This window comes from Staurois parvus, unplaced genomic scaffold (genome assembly GCF_062004578.1).
Source record: "Staurois parvus isolate SC_StPar_1 unplaced genomic scaffold, SC_StPar_1.0 ptg000560l, whole genome shotgun sequence".
NCBI lineage: Eukaryota > Metazoa > Chordata > Amphibia > Anura > Ranidae > Staurois > Staurois parvus.
The window spans coordinates 153,026-170,332 of NW_028318356.1; the positions used below are offsets into that span (position 1 = coordinate 153,026).

At 48.0% G+C, this 17,307-nt stretch overlaps 1 protein-coding gene across 1 annotated transcript in view; it reads left to right on the forward strand.

The window, feature by feature from the left end:
- Positions 1-17,307, forward strand: part of LOC149450900 (uncharacterized) — a 222,272-nt gene that overhangs the window by 63,968 nt on the left and 140,997 nt on the right. Inside the window, exon 17 of the mRNA XM_089691268.1 lies at positions 11,531-11,788. Within this exon, the coding sequence (XP_089547394.1) occupies positions 11,531-11,788 (258 nt within the window). The remainder of the gene's footprint in view (positions 1-11,530; positions 11,789-17,307) is intronic.

Below are 17,307 nucleotides of genomic sequence, written 5' to 3' on the forward strand. Positions count from 1 at the left end.
TTCAGGTCTCTTCACACTGCTGGTGTGTTAAATTTTTTGACATAGGGTGCAGGCAGATTACGGGCCTCACATAGCTGCTGCCAGGCCCCTAATCTGCCATGGGCCCCTATATACCGCCTCCTCATGCTGCTGCCAAGTCTAGAGTCTGTCATGGGTCCCTGTACGGCCTCCCATTGCTGCTGTCTCCATCGCCACACTCTGCCATGTGCCACTTTCAGGTCTCTTCACACTGCTGGTGTGTTTAATTTTTTGACATAGGGTGCAGGCAGATTACGGGCCTCACATAGCTGCTGCCAGGCCCCTAATCTGCCATGGGCCCCTATATACCGCCTCCTCATGCTGCTGCCAAGTCCAGAGTCTCTCATGGGTCCCTGTACGGCCTCCCATTGCTGCTGTCTCCATCGCCACACTCTGCTGCCATGTGCCACTTTCAGGTCTCTTCACACTGCTGGTGTGTTTAATTTTTTGACATAGGGTGCTGCAAGATAACGGGCCTCACATAGCTGCTGCCAGGCCCCTAATCTGCCATGGGCCCCTATATACCGCCTCCTCATGCTGCTGCCAAGTCCAGAGTCTCTCATGGGTCCCTGTACGGCCTCCCATTGCTGCTGTCTCCATCGCCACACTCTGCTGCCATGTGCCACTTTCAGGTCTCTTCACACTGCTGGTGTGTTTAATTTTTTGACATAGGGTGCTGCAAGATAACGGGCCTCACATAGCTGCTGCCAGGCCCCTAATCTGCCATGGGCCCCTATATACCGCCTCCTCATGCTGCTGCCAAGTCCAGAGTCTCTCATGGGTCCCTGTACGGCCTCCCATTGCTGCTGTCTCCATCGCCACACTCTGCTGCCATGTGCCACTTTCAGGTCTCTTCACACTGCTGGTGTGTTTAATTTTTTGACATAGGGTGCTGCAAGATAACGGGCCTCACATAGCTGCTGCCAGGCCCCTAATCTGCCATGGGCCCCTATATACCGCCTCCTCATGCTGCTGCCAAGTCCAGAGTCTCTCATGGGTCCCTGTACGGCCTCCCATTGCTGCTGTCTCCATCGCCACACTCTGCTGCCATGTGCCACTTTCAGGTCTCTTCACACTGCTGGTGTGTTAAATTTTTTGACATAGGGTGCAGGCAGATTACGGGCCTCACATAGCTGCTGCCAGGCCCCTAATCTGCCATGGGCCCCTATATACCGCCTCCTCATGCTGCTGCCAAGTCTAGAGTCTCTCATGGGTCCCTGTACGGCCTCCCATTGCTGCTGTCTCCATCGCCACACTCTGCTGCCATGTGCCACTTTCAGGTCTCTTCACACTGCTGGTGTGTTTAATTTTTTGACATAGGGTGCTGCAAGATAACGGGCCTCACATAGCTGCTGCCAGGCCCCTAATCTGCCATGGGCCCCTATATACCGCCTCCTCATGCTGCTGCCAAGTCCAGAGTCTCTCATGGGTCCCTGTACGGCCTCCCATTGCTGCTGTCTCCATCGCCACACTCTGCTGCCATGTGCCACTTTCAGGTCTCTTCACACTGCTGGTGTGTTTAATTTTTTGACATAGGGTGCAGGCAGATTACGGGCCTCACATAGCTGCTGCCAGGCCCCTAATCTGCCATGGGCCCCTATATACCGCCTCCTCATGCTGCTGCCAAGTCCAGAGTCTCTCATGGGTCCCTGTACGGCCTCCCATTGCTGCTGTCTCCATCGCCACACTCTGCTGCCATGTGCCACTTTCAGGTCTCTTCACACTGCTGGTGTGTTTAATTTTTTGACATAGGGTGCAGGCAGATTACGGGCCTCACATAGCTGCTGCCAGGCCCCTAATCTGCCATGGGCCCCTATATACCGCCTCCTCATGCTGCTGCCAAGTCTAGAGTCTCTCATGGGTCCCTGTACGGCCTCCCATTGCTGCTGTCTCCATCGCCACACTCTGCTGCCATGTGCCACTTTCAGGTCTCTTCACACTGCTGGTGTGTTAAATTTTTTGACATAGGGTGCAGGCAGATTACGGGCCTCACATAGCTGCTGCCAGGCCCCTAATCTGCCATGGGCCCCTATATACCGCCTCCTCATGCTGCTGCCAAGTCTAGAGTCTCTCATGGGTCCCTGTACGGCCTCCCATTGCTGCTGTCTCCATCGCCACACTCTGCTGCCATGTGCCACTTTCAGGTCTCTTCACACTGCTGGTGTGTTTAATTTTTTGACATAGGGTGCTGCAAGATAACGGGCCTCACATAGCTGCTGCCAGGCCCCTAATCTGCCATGGGCCCCTATATACCGCCTCCTCATGCTGCTGCCAAGTCCAGAGTCTCTCATGGGTCCCTGTACGGCCTCCCATTGCTGCTGTCTCCATCGCCACACTCTGCTGCCATGTGCCACTTTCAGGTCTCTTCACACTGCTGGTGTGTTTAATTTTTTGACATAGGGTGCTGCAAGATAACGGGCCTCACATAGCTGCTGCCAGGCCCCTAATCTGCCATGGGCCCCTATATACCGCCTCCTCATGCTGCTGCCAAGTCCAGAGTCTCTCATGGGTCCCTGTACGGCCTCCCATTGCTGCTGTCTCCATCGCCACACTCTGCTGCCATGTGCCACTTTCAGGTCTCTTCACACTGCTGGTGTGTTTAATTTTTTGACATAGGGTGCTGCAAGATAACGGGCCTCACATAGCTGCTGCCAGGCCCCTAATCTGCCATGGGCCCCTATATACCGCCTCCTCATGCTGCTGCCAAGTCCAGAGTCTCTCATGGGTCCCTGTACGGCCTCCCATTGCTGCTGTCTCCATCGCCACACTCTGCTGCCATGTGCCACTTTCAGGTCTCTTCACACTGCTGGTGTGTTAAATTTTTTGACATAGGGTGCAGGCAGATTACGGGCCTCACATAGCTGCTGCCAGGCCCCTAATCTGCCATGGGCCCCTATATACCGCCTCCTCATGCTGCTGCCAAGTCTAGAGTCTCTCATGGGTCCCTGTACGGCCTCCCATTGCTGCTGTCTCCATCGCCACACTCTGCTGCCATGTGCCACTTTCAGGTCTCTTCACACTGCTGGTGTGTTTAATTTTTTGACATAGGGTGCTGCAAGATAACGGGCCTCACATAGCTGCTGCCAGGCCCCTAATCTGCCATGGGCCCCTATATACCGCCTCCTCATGCTGCTGCCAAGTCCAGAGTCTCTCATGGGTCCCTGTACGGCCTCCCATTGCTGCTGTCTCCATCGCCACACTCTGCTGCCATGTGCCACTTTCAGGTCTCTTCACACTGCTGGTGTGTTTAATTTTTTGACATAGGGTGCAGGCAGATTACGGGCCTCACATAGCTGCTGCCAGGCCCCTAATCTGCCATGGGCCCCTATATACCGCCTCCTCATGCTGCTGCCAAGTCCAGAGTCTCTCATGGGTCCCTGTACGGCCTCCCATTGCTGCTGTCTCCATCGCCACACTCTGCTGCCATGTGCCACTTTCAGGTCTCTTCACACTGCTGGTGTGTTTAATTTTTTGACATAGGGTGCAGGCAGATTACGGGCCTCACATAGCTGCTGCCAGGCCCCTAATCTGCCATGGGCCCCTATATACCGCCTCCTCATGCTGCTGCCAAGTCTAGAGTCTCTCATGGGTCCCTGTACGGCCTCCCATTGCTGCTGTCTCCATCGCCACACTCTGCTGCCATGTGCCACTTTCAGGTCTCTTCACACTGCTGGTGTGTTAAATTTTTTGACATAGGGTGCAGGCAGATTACGGGCCTCACATAGCTGCTGCCAGGCCCCTAATCTGCCATGGGCCCCTATATACCGCCTCCTCATGCTGCTGCCAAGTCTAGAGTCTCTCATGGGTCCCTGTACGGCCTCCCATTGCTGCTGTCTCCATCGCCACACTCTGCTGCCATGTGCCACTTTCAGGTCTCTTCACACTGCTGGTGTGTTTAATTTTTTGACATAGGGTGCTGCAAGATAACGGGCCTCACATAGCTGCTGCCAGGCCCCTAATCTGCCATGGGCCCCTATAAACCGCCTCCTCATGCTGCTGCCAAGTCTAGAGTCTCTCATGGGTCCCTGTACGGCCTCCCATTGCTGCTGTCTCCATCGCCACACTCTGCTGCCATGTGCCACTTTCAGGTCTCTTCACACTGCTGGTGTGTTAAATTTTTTGACATAGGGTGCAGGCAGATTACGGGCCTCACATAGCTGCTGCCAGGCCCCTAATCTGCCATGGGCCCCTATATACCGCCTCCTCATGCTGCTGCCAAGTCCAGAGTCTCTCATGGGTCCCTGTACGGCCTCCCATTGCTGCTGTCTCCATCGCCACACTCTGCTGCCATGTGCCACTTTCAGGTCTCTTCACACTGCTGGTGTGTTAAATTTTTTGACATAGGGTGCAGGCAGATTACGGGCCTCACATAGCTGCTGCCAGGCCCCTAATCTGCCATGGGCCCCTATATACCGCCTCCTCATGCTGCTGCCAAGTCTAGAGTCTCTCATGGGTCCCTGTACGGCCTCCCATTGCTGCTGTCTCCATCGCCACACTCTGCTGCCATGTGCCACTTTCAGGTCTCTTCACACTGCTGGTGTGTTTAATTTTTTGACATAGGGTGCTGCAAGATAACGGGCCTCACATAGCTGCTGCCAGGCCCCTAATCTGCCATGGGCCCCTATAAACCGCCTCCTCATGCTGCTGCCAAGTCTAGAGTCTCTCATGGGTCCCTGTACGGCCTCCCATTGCTGCTGTCTCCATCGCCACACTCTGCTGCCATGTGCCACTTTCAGGTCTCTTCACACTGCTGGTGTGTTAAATTTTTTGACATAGGGTGCAGGCAGATTACGGGCCTCACATAGCTGCTGCCAGGCCCCTAATCTGCCATGGGCCCCTATATACCGCCTCCTCATGCTGCTGCCAAGTCCAGAGTCTCTCATGGGTCCCTGTACGGCCTCCCATTGCTGCTGTCTCCATCGCCACACTCTGCTGCCATGTGCCACTTTCAGGTCTCTTCACACTGCTGGTGTGTTTAATTTTTTGACATAGGGTGCTGCAAGATAACGGGCCTCACATAGCTGCTGCCAGGCCCCTAATCTGCCATGGGCCCCTATATACCACCTCCTCATGCTGCTGCCAAGTCCAGAGTCTCTCATGGGTCCCTGTACGGCCTCCCATTGCTGCTGTCTCCATCGCCACACTCTGCTGCCATGTGCCACTTTCAGGTCTCTTCACACTGCTGGTGTGTTAAATTTTTTGACATAGGGTGCAGGCAGATTACGGGCCTCACATAGCTGCTGCCAGGCCCCTAATCTGCCATGGGCCCCTATATACCGCCTCCTCATGCTGCTGCCAAGTCTAGAGTCTGTCATGGGTCCCTGTACGGCCTCCCATTGCTGCTGTCTCCATCGCCACACTCTGCCATGTGCCACTTTCAGGTCTCTTCACACTGCTGGTGTGTTTAATTTTTTGACATAGGGTGCAGGCAGATTACGGGCCTCACATAGCTGCTGCCAGGCCCCTAATCTGCCATGGGCCCCTATATACCGCCTCCTCATGCTGCTGCCAAGTCCAGAGTCTCTCATGGGTCCCTGTACGGCCTCCCATTGCTGCTGTCTCCATCGCCACACTCTGCTGCCATGTGCCACTTTCAGGTCTCTTCACACTGCTGGTGTGTTTAATTTTTTGACATAGGGTGCTGCAAGATAACGGGCCTCACATAGCTGCTGCCAGGCCCCTAATCTGCCATGGGCCCCTATATACCGCCTCCTCATGCTGCTGCCAAGTCCAGAGTCTCTCATGGGTCCCTGTACGGCCTCCCATTGCTGCTGTCTCCATCGCCACACTCTGCTGCCATGTGCCACTTTCAGGTCTCTTCACACTGCTGGTGTGTTTAATTTTTTGACATAGGGTGCTGCAAGATAACGGGCCTCACATAGCTGCTGCCAGGCCCCTAATCTGCCATGGGCCCCTATATACCGCCTCCTCATGCTGCTGCCAAGTCCAGAGTCTCTCATGGGTCCCTGTACGGCCTCCCATTGCTGCTGTCTCCATCGCCACACTCTGCTGCCATGTGCCACTTTCAGGTCTCTTCACACTGCTGGTGTGTTAAATTTTTTGACATAGGGTGCAGGCAGATTACGGGCCTCACATAGCTGCTGCCAGGCCCCTAATCTGCCATGGGCCCCTATATACCGCCTCCTCATGCTGCTGCCAAGTCTAGAGTCTCTCATGGGTCCCTGTACGGCCTCCCATTGCTGCTGTCTCCATCGCCACACTCTGCTGCCATGTGCCACTTTCAGGTCTCTTCACACTGCTGGTGTGTTTAATTTTTTGACATAGGGTGCTGCAAGATAACGGGCCTCACATAGCTGCTGCCAGGCCCCTAATCTGCCATGGGCCCCTATATACCGCCTCCTCATGCTGCTGCCAAGTCCAGAGTCTCTCATGGGTCCCTGTACGGCCTCCCATTGCTGCTGTCTCCATCGCCACACTCTGCTGCCATGTGCCACTTTCAGGTCTCTTCACACTGCTGGTGTGTTAAATTTTTTGACATAGGGTGCAGGCAGATTACGGGCCTCACATAGCTGCTGCCAGGCCCCTAATCTGCCATGGGCCCCTATATACCGCCTCCTCATGCTGCTGCCAAGTCTAGAGTCTCTCATGGGTCCCTGTACGGCCTCCCATTGCTGCTGTCTCCATCGCCACACTCTGCTGCCATGTGCCACTTTCAGGTCTCTTCACACTGCTGGTGTGTTAAATTTTTTGACATAGGGTGCAGGCAGATTACGGGCCTCACATAGCTGCTGCCAGGCCCCTAATCTGCCATGGGCCCCTATATACCGCCTCCTCATGCTGCTGCCAAGTCTAGAGTCTCTCATGGGTCCCTGTACGGCCTCCCATTGCTGCTGTCTCCATCGCCACACTCTGCTGCCATGTGCCACTTTCAGGTCTCTTCACACTGCTGGTGTGTTAAATTTTTTGACATAGGGTGCAGGCAGATTACGGGCCTCACATAGCTGCTGCCAGGCCCCTAATCTGCCATGGGCCCCTATAAACCGCCTCCTCATGCTGCTGCCAAGTCTAGAGTCTCTCATGGGTCCCTGTACGGCCTCCCATTGCTGCTGTCTCCATCGCCACACTCTGCTGCCATGTGCCACTTTCAGGTCTCTTCACACTGCTGGTGTGTTTAATTTTTTGACATAGGGTGCTGCAAGATAACGGGCCTCACATAGCTGCTGCCAGGCCCCTAATCTGCCATGGGCCCCTATATACCGCCTCCTCATGCTGCTGCCAAGTCCAGAGTCTCTCATGGGTCCCTGTACGGCCTCCCATTGCTGCTGTCTCCATCGCCACACTCTGCTGCCATGTGCCACTTTCAGGTCTCCTTCACACTGCTGGTGTGTTAAATTTTTTGACATAGGGTGCAGGCAGATTACGGGCCTCACATAGCTGCTGCCAGGCCCCTAATCTGCCATGGGCCCCTATATACCGCCTCCTCATGCTGCTGCCAAGTCTAGAGTCTGTCATGGGTCCCTGTACGGCCTCCCATTGCTGCTGTCTCCATCGCCACACTCTGCTGCCATGTGCCACTTTCAGGTCTCTTCACACTGCTGGTGTGTTTAATTTTTTGACATAGGGTGCAGGCAGATTACGGGCCTCACATAGCTGCTGCCAGGCCCCTAATCTGCCATGGGCCCCTATATACCGCCTCCTCATGCTGCTGCCAAGTCCAGAGTCTCTCATGGGTCCCTGTACGGCCTCCCATTGCTGCTGTCTCCATCGCCACACTCTGCTGCCATGTGCCACTTTCAGGTCTCTTCACACTGCTGGTGTGTTAAATTTTTTGACATAGGGTGCAGGCAGATTACGGGCCTCACATAGCTGCTGCCAGGCCCCTAATCTGCCATGGGCCCCTATATACCGCCTCCTCATGCTGCTGCCAAGTCCAGAGTCTCTCATGGGTCCCTGTACGGCCTCCCATTGCTGCTGTCTCCATCGCCACACTCTGCTGCCATGTGCCACTTTCAGGTCTCCTTCACACTGCTGGTGTGTTAAATTTTTTGACATAGGGTGCAGGCAGATTACGGGCCTCACATAGCTGCTGCCAGGCCCCTAATCTGCCATGGGCCCCTATATACCGCCTCCTCATGCTGCTGCCAAGTCTAGAGTCTCTCATGGGTCCCTGTACGGCCTCCCATTGCTGCTGTCTCCATCGCCACACTCTGCTGCCATGTGCCACTTTCAGGTCTCTTCACACTGCTGGTGTGTTAAATTTTTTGACATAGGGTGCTGGCAGATTACGGGCCTCCCATTGCTGCTGCCAGACATGTAATCTGCCATGGGCCCCCGTACCGACTCCTCATGCTGTGACGTTGCAACAAGGTGTAATTCAACCCTACATATGTTAGACCGCCTTTACGAACAGCTAAAGGCCATCACAGATTTCCTGATGTTAAAAGCGGATAAAGGTACTCCCTGTGTAACTTAGATGTCAGCCATTGTCAGCTCATGTGTGACACCTGCGCTTGCTCAGGCCCTTTGAGGAGGCCACGCTATTCGTGAGTCGGCAGGACTATGGGATGAATGAGGTCAAATCGGCCATGGGCCCCCGTACCGCCTGTTCACGCTGATGCTGGTCCCACAGTGTGACCTGGGTCCCTGTACGGCCTCCCATTGCTTCCACTCTGCCATGTACCTCTTTGAAATCTCCTCACACTCCTGCGGTTGTCCATTTTGTCATAGGTTGCTGGCAGATTAGCGGCCTTCCATAGGTGCCGCCAGGCCCCATATCGACTATGGGCCCCCGTACCTCCTGGTCACGCTGCTGCTGAGCCCACAGTGTGACCTGGGTCCCTGTACGGCCTCCCATTGCTTCCACTCTGCCATGTGCCACTTTGAAATCTCCTCACACTCCTGCGGTTGTCCATTTTGTCATAGGTTGCTGGCAGATTACAGGCCTTCCATAGGTGCCACCAAGCCCCATATCGGCCATGGGCCCCCGTACCGCCTGGTCACGCTGCTGCTGGGCCCACAGTGTGACCTGGGTCCCTGTACCGCCTCCCATTGCTCCCACTCTGCCATGTGCCACTTTCAGGTCTCCTCACGCTCCTGCTGGTTTCCATTTTGTCATAGGTTGCTGTATGGCCTCCCATTGCTGCTGCCTCCACCGCCACACTGTGGCTCCAAACACTGGTTTTGGCCCCGTGACTGGCCAAAGGAGTGAAGTGTGCAGTGATTCTAAGATCGACGGCACTCATCTGCATGTCATACTGACAGACAGTATTATTTCTCTTCCCCAGCAGACTCCAAGGGCATTTAAATTAAAGGTACAGTGTTCTGCACTAATATTAAGTCTCTCTGAAGCCTAGAAACACCCTTTTTTAAGTTAAATTCACAGCGAATTTATTCGACTCGAATCGAATATTGTCCACGAATTCGCCGAATCAGTCGAATCGAATTTTTCATTTCTTCGCTCATCTCTAATTATAGTGTATGTCATGTCTTTTTCATATGCAAAATGTAAGCCTTTTTTAATGCATTTATTATATTTTTAATATAATTTTGCTCATCATCGCTGCATTTTCAAATTGTATTCCCTTTTATATTATTTGCCTAATGTGGTAGGTAATGCAGTATACCTGTGTTTACCATGGCTTCTTCATCAATAAATGACCAAAAATTATAAACTACCAGTAATACATTACTTTGTGCTTTTTCTGGTTTTTCATGCTTGCAAGAGTTTTGGCAGACAAGTAAGTTAGCATAGGAAAATGTTAACAAAACCATATCAGAGGAAGAAAGCGCACAATTTGGTAACTAGTTTGTGAATCAGGCATATACTGTGGGGTTGATTTAATAAAGGCAAATAGACTGTGCACTTTGCAAAGTGCAATTGTACTCTGCAAGTGCAGTTGCTCCAGAGCTTGGTAAATGAGCAGAATCTTTGCTGACTTCCATCATCCAATCATGTGCAAGTAAAAATACAGTTTTGCATTTGATTGGGTACTCTTTGCAAAGTGAAGCTTTAACTCATCTACTAAGCTCTGGAGCAACTGCACTTGCAGAGTGCCCAGTCTATTTGTCTTTATTAAATCAACCCCTGTGTGCACATAGTCGAGTTAGGTTTTTTACATGGAAACGATTGCACTTTATGGTTTACTAAATAGTCAGATTTAGCGGTGTTCAATTTATTTAGACAGTACTGTCCACTTAGGAACAGATACATACTGGTGAAATGTAATGGGCCTTTTAATAAATCATAAGAAAACCTTTGTTAAAATTCAAAGCCGGAACTTAGAGAAAATTTACTCTGCCAAAGAATAGACAAAACCACACAGTTTGTCTGTGTAAAATAAAATGAATGCATTCTCCTGCAGGTTTTAGGAAATGAAAAGTCTGTAAAGAAGTAACAATTTGTTGCTTGCCCCTCTTGTCCCATGGATATTTAAATCTCCGTCTGTAGATCTCAGTTGTTGAGCAGCAATGCATTCTTTAATTTATGTGGTTGCAAAGCCATCACAATGTAAAAGCTTAAAGTAGAACTAAAGGCAAAACTTTTTAAAATGTTGGATAGAGTAGGGCCAAGTTTACACGTTATGGGGGATGGTAAAAACAGATTTTTGAGGCGCGCATTAACTACCTCCCTCAAGCTGCAAAGGCAGCCATATGAGGGTATACGCATGTCGCAACCATGATGCTTTGCATAGCAGTGCAGCAAAAAGTTTAGCAAGTAAATGGGTCTGCGCCGCAACCACACCACATCCACGTATATTGCATTGTGCATTGGTGCGGGTTTTTAGGGGTTGAAACAGATGGTGAGGAGGCTACCGCAGATTGCAGTTCAGAACAAGCCCTAAGGAAGGGTTACAGGCCCTGCCATATGTTTGCCATATGTGCCCCCTTAGGGAGATTTCCATTTACTTCTTTTCCCAAGCCTGAAAAGAAAGTGAGAGATATTCCCTCAAAAGTGAGGTAATCCCAGATTGTCACCAGGGTCCCTGAACTAGTGGATGGTTTCCCCTTAATTTCTTTTCTGGTGACAACCCAAAATTTGGCATTTTCTTTCACTTTCATGATCAGTGATAACAGTAAATAGGAGAAATAGAGAGGATGAATCTCCCTAATGGGGGCAGGGGCAGAAATAAAACCTGACAGGGGTTCTAATCCCTCTCCGCTCTATCCAAAGCTAAAAAATGCCTTTAATATGCTGTAGAGGTGGATAGCTATGAAATACACAGCCTTGTGATAGTGTTCTATCGGGGCTAGCATCATGGTGGTATATATCATACTGTGACAATTTGTCGTTTGTGAGTAAAACACCTATTTTATTTCTTATTAAACATTTTTTATGGTAATGCACTAGGCCTGTGTGCCCTCTGTTTTGTCTTTCCCCATTCAGTATATTTGGATTTCCCCGGTCCATTTGAGGGCAGCAAGGTGTGCATGTTCCAGGACATTCTTAATGTGGTTGTAGCCTGCATCGAGTCCATCCCCAAGCGCAGGAGCATTTGTGTTTGCTGGTTCTATATATCATACTGTGACTAACTGTTAACTATTCTTTTTGCAGTTCCATGTGTACCAATAGCAGTACAGTCTGACGTGAACTGTGAGTCCAGTGTGGTCACTGTAATGTGGCCTGAAACAGCAGGAGCTGTGAATTATACAGCAAGTGCCACAGGGCCCCAAGGGAAGTATTTTTGTCAAACAAGCAATACATCATGCAGTTTCCCCCAACTCTCCTGTGGTCTAACATTTATTACTACAGTTGTTGCTGTGGGGAACACTTGTATCAGTGATGTCAGTCCATCCACAACATTTAATACAGGTATGTGCATTTGATTTTTGTCATACATAATACAAACCTATGTATATGGGATGGATTTACTAAAGGCAAATCCACTGTTCACTTTGTAAGGGAGGTTGCAAAGAAATTATCCTCAGAAATTGGTGAATGAGGTAAATATCTACTGCATCATCCAATCATGTGAAAGCAAAAATACTATTTTCCCTTGCATGTGATTGGCTATTTTTTGCAAAGTGAAAGTGCACCACATTCACTGAGCTCTGGGGAAAATTTACTTGCAAATCAACCCCAATGTGGGTTTTTTTTGTGTGTGTGTATATAAAGGGCCACTGTTAGAAATCATTGGGCCCCATACCCTACCTGTGTGGCAAAATTGTGCAGGTATCAGATGTACAGTATATAATGAAAAAAGTGAAGGTGTAAGGAATATGTAATGTACAGCATACAGGGGTCAAGAGTGTGTAATGTACTCAGGCCAGGGGCCAGAAGTATGTGATGTACACAGTGCAGGTTCCAGGAGTCTGTACCGTATAGTGTGCAGGTGGGTAACATACATAGTTCAGGTATTAGGTATGGGTCCTTAGTGGGTAATCTACAGCATATAGGTGTCAGGAGTATGTAGTGTACAGAGGTCCTGAGTGTGTAACGTACATAGTTCAGAGCTCAGGAAAGATAAGCCATAGGAGGAAAATCATGTATCACGCATGCATCATTAAAAGATACTGTATTTAAAAGAATGCTAATTCCTTCTATTTATATATTAGATGGCTTACCATGGTGGGGTAAATGTTCATATTGCTGACCTGTAGCTCACTAATGTTTGACCTAACACCAGCACTTAACGTGGAATTCCAGACATTACCTAACGCTAAACTTACTCTCACCCCCATTCTAAGCCTATTCTATCAAACCCTGTAATGAATATACCACTCTACTTACCTATTTTGAAGCCACTCTGGTCCGGTCCCAGGATCAACTGTCAATGGGGGCTTCTGTGTAGGGGAGAGGCAGCCGACAATGGATGCCCCATAGTAAGTCTGTGGGTGAAGGCATCTCCTAGGCTTTTCCCAGCCGTTGTCAGCTTTCTCTTCTTCACAGAAGTCGCTGCTGGAGACCAGATCAGAGTGGCTTCAGAATAGGCAAGTATTGGGATCTTTTCTTTACAGGGTTAGATAGAATAGTCTTAGAATGGGGTGAGAGTAGGTTTAGAGTTAGTGAGGTTTTGACTGGAATTCCACTTTAGACACAACCTTCATCTAACCTCTAACCTTAAATCTAATTCACTTAATCTGAACTTCAAAATTTAATTTTAATCCTTTATCCGAGATCCCTGATTCTAACACCGTACCTAACTATTTTTATTTCCCAAGCTTGAACTCAAACACTAAATCTAATAGTTAACATTACAATACATTTAAACTCATAAAGTAACCATGTCACTGATCTTAAATGAAAAATAAAACAGCTGACTGGAAAAAAAATGTAACTACTTGCCTTTCCTGTTGCCAACACTGCTGAATATTGCTCCATTAAAGAGGAACCATCAGGTGAACTTTCCCCTGAATCCAACACCAGGACTATTTCAAATATAGCAGTTTGTTTCCCTATAGTTAAAGTGGATCCATTTGGTGCACAGTGCATCCAAACTATGAGCACCACAAGGCACCCTTGATGGCTCTCTAATCAATTTATGTACACCCATTTAGAATCTGGATGTCCAGTGTACAATACAGAGAGGATCTCAAACTTTTTTTTTGCAATTTGGAACTAAGGCCTGCACTATCCCAGAGCTAACCGCACACACATACCCATTTAATAGTCTAAAGCAACATTCTTCAAATTGGGTCAGATGTGACCCTGTACTTGCATTTACATGGCCCTTGGAGCATTGTTCCTTCCACTTATTTTAGGCACTATTGCTACTGCTGATACGAGGCACTATTTCCCCCACAGACACCAATGATAACAGACCATTCCTTTCACTGACACCAACAGTAGAGGACTATTTCTCCAAATGCAACCAACAGTGGGGTACTATGCCTCCTACTGACACCAACGATAGGGCACTGTTCTTTCAAATGATTCCAACAACACACTTCCCACAGATATAAGCAATTTGGCACTATTCCTCACACCAACATCAACAATGTAGCACTATTCCTCTCACTGATATCAATGATGAGGCACTATTGCTCCTCTTACTGACCACAGGCTTTGTATAATTTTTTATACCCACTAACCACCAAACCTGAGACATTGTCCGATGCTGGGACAGTTTCTGCTCCCGCTGGCTACAGTCTGCCCCCCTAAAGTCTGAAGGATCATAGACTGGCCCTTTGTTTAGAAAGTTTGGATATTGCTGGTGTAAAAGCCTCAGTGACCACTATTGGAATGCTAAATTGTTCAGCAAAAAATACAGCAATGTTGAAGTCAGTTTCATCATTCCAGCGATGAGATTCCAGTGCAATAAAACAGAATCTTTTTAAAGTTGCTACTTAACCGCCTCCCATCAAGCCACTATACAGTGGGGATCGAAAGTTTGGGCACCCCAGCTAAAAATTTGTATTAATGTGCATAAAGAAGCCAAGGAAAGATGGAAAAATCTCCAAAAGGCATCAAATTACAGATTAGACATTCTTCTAATATGTCAACAAAAGTTAGATTTTATTTCCATCATTTACACTTTCAAAATAACAGAAAACAAAAAAATGGCGTCTGCAAAAGTTTGGACACCCTGCAGAATTTATAGCATGCACTGCCCCCTTTGCCAAGCTGAGACCTGCCAGTGTCATGGATTGTTCTCAATCATTGTCTGGGAAGACCAGGTGATGTCAATCTCAAAGGTTTTAAATGCCCAGACTCATCTGACCTTGGCCCAACAATCAGCACCATGGGTTCTTCTAAGCAGTTGTCTAGAAAACTGAAACTGAAAATAGTTGACGCTCACAAAGCTGGAGAAGGCTATAAGAAGATAGCAAAGCGTTTTCAGATGTCAATATCCTCTGTTCGGAATTTAATTAAGAAATGGCAGTCATCAGGAACAGTGGAAGTTAAAGCAAGATCTGGAAGACCAAGAAAAATATCAGACAGAACAGCTCGCAGGATTGTGAGAAAAACAATTCAAAACCCATGTTTGACTGCACGATCCCTCCAGAAAGATCTGGCAGACACTGGAGTTGTGGTACACTATTCCACTATAAAGAGATACTTGTACAAATATGGTCTTCATGGAAGAGTCATCAGAAGAAAACCTATTGTCCTCACCACAAAAATCATCGTTTGAACTTTGCAAATGAACATATAGACAAGCCTGATGCATTTTGGAAACAAGTTCTGTGGACCGATGAGGTTAAAATTGAACTTTTTGGCCAGAATGAGCAAAGGTACGTTTGGAGAAGAAGGGGCACAGAATTTAATGAAAAGAACCTCTGTCCAACTGTTAAGCATGGGGTTGGATCAATCATGCTTTGGGGTTGTGTTGCAGCCAGTGGCACAGGGAACATCTCACGAGTAGAAGGAAAAATGGATTCAATAAAATTTCAACAAATTTTGGATGGTAACTTGATGCCATCTGTGAAAAAGCTGAAGTTAAAGAGAGGATGGCTTCTACAAATGGATAATGATCCTAAACACACCTCGAAATCCACGGGGGATTACATCAAGAGGCGTAAACTGAAGGTTTTGCCATGGCCTACACAATCTCCTGACCTCAACATAATTGAAAATCTATGGATAGACCTTAAAATAGCAGTGCGTGACAGACAGCCCAGAAATCTCAAAGAACTGGAAAACTTTTGTAACTAAGAATGGGCAAAGATACCTCAAACAAGAATTGAAAGACTCTTGGCTGGCTACAAAAAGCGTTTACAAGCTGTGATACTTGCCAAAGGGGGCAGTACAAGATATTAACTCTGCAGGGTGCCCAAACTTTTGCAGACGCCATTTTTTTGTTTTCTGTTATTTTTAAAGTGTAAATGATGGAAATAAAATCTAACTTTTGTTGACATATTATAAGAATGTCTAATCTGTAATTTGATGCCTTTTGGAGATTTTTCCATTTTTCCTTGGCTTCTTTATGCACATTAATACAATTTTTAGCTGGGGTGCCCAAACTTTCGATCCCCACTGTATATATATGTATATTTATAGTGGGATGTGAGCAGCGCTGATGCGGACATAGACTGGACACAGCAGATTACCAGTTACAGTGGTAAACAAGGTTGTCATTCATAACGCCTTGTTTACTACTTTGAGATCTGTGTGATTGGCCACAGCGATCACATGGTACCAGGGCCAATTACAGCCAGGCACAGTTAGTGTCCCTGATTGTCATCTGTACTAAACCTGGCCTGTTTATTGACCATGTTTCTTCCTGTTGCTTGAACTGATCTTTTGCCTGTTGACCTTCTGACCATGTCTTTGCCTGTGCCTGAACATGACCCATCTGCATGTCTTACTGACTATGTTCCTGCAAGACGCCAGTCCTAGCCATCCCCTGTGGACAACTGCACTCCTGAAACCACAGGAACTCTTTTGTTCTTCCTTTCTTTAACCTCCTGTACTTCCTTGCCAGTGAACATGGCATTCCTGGGGGTAGCCATGTGCCAGTAAGCTAGGCTTGCTTGGCTTATAGGAAAGGGGACTTCTATGGGTAATACTACAGTAAACTATATTTCCTGATCACTTTTAGAGAGGTGACCAGTACAGTACAATGGTTTTGATACAATTGTTTGATTTGTGTGATAGAAAATATAATATGTCCACTGTATAATCAGTCCAAAAAAGTGAAAAGACTGACACGTGGTAATGCCACACTGGAAAGGAGTAGCATAATGTGTTTTGGGGTGTAATTCTAAGTATGCCTATGCTGTGTGTGAGAATTACCCTATTAAACTGATAACTTGGTGTAAAAAAATAATTTTCATAAAAGGGGTCATTTTGGGTGTGTTTGTACTGTTCTGGGATTTTAGGGCCTCAAGAGATGAGATAGGCAGTCAGCACATCAGGAGGGATTTTCAAATATATGTACCTTAGTTTATACTGTTAGAAATAGTGTCGCGCTTCACTACCAATTGCAATAACAAAATAGTGATTAAATAACTATTAAATAGAAACTAAATATGTAATACTCCAGCATAAAAAAAAAATATATCTATATCACTGAAATTATATTACTACTGCAAACATGTCCTTATTAAGTCCATGACTTTGATACTTCTGTGATACGAAATAATAATCGTGCATTCCACCAATCATGAAAAATCACCTTCACCGATTGTGCTCTCACCTGGTGTATATGACCAAACCATTAAGTGAAGTAATAAAAAGCTTGTGTCCCTTTATTTGGACTTAGTGGTCTATGGACAGGATTATCCCTCTTTTCTTGGGATGGATGGATGGATAGACGGAGTGTTCCCTTTTCTCAGCAGGGGGTCCCCTCGCTTCCTTATGGATTTTCCTGGAGCTGAATGGATGGACGGAAATATCCCTCTTCCCTCCAGGGGGTCTCTCTTGCTTCCTTAGGGATTTATCTCCATAGA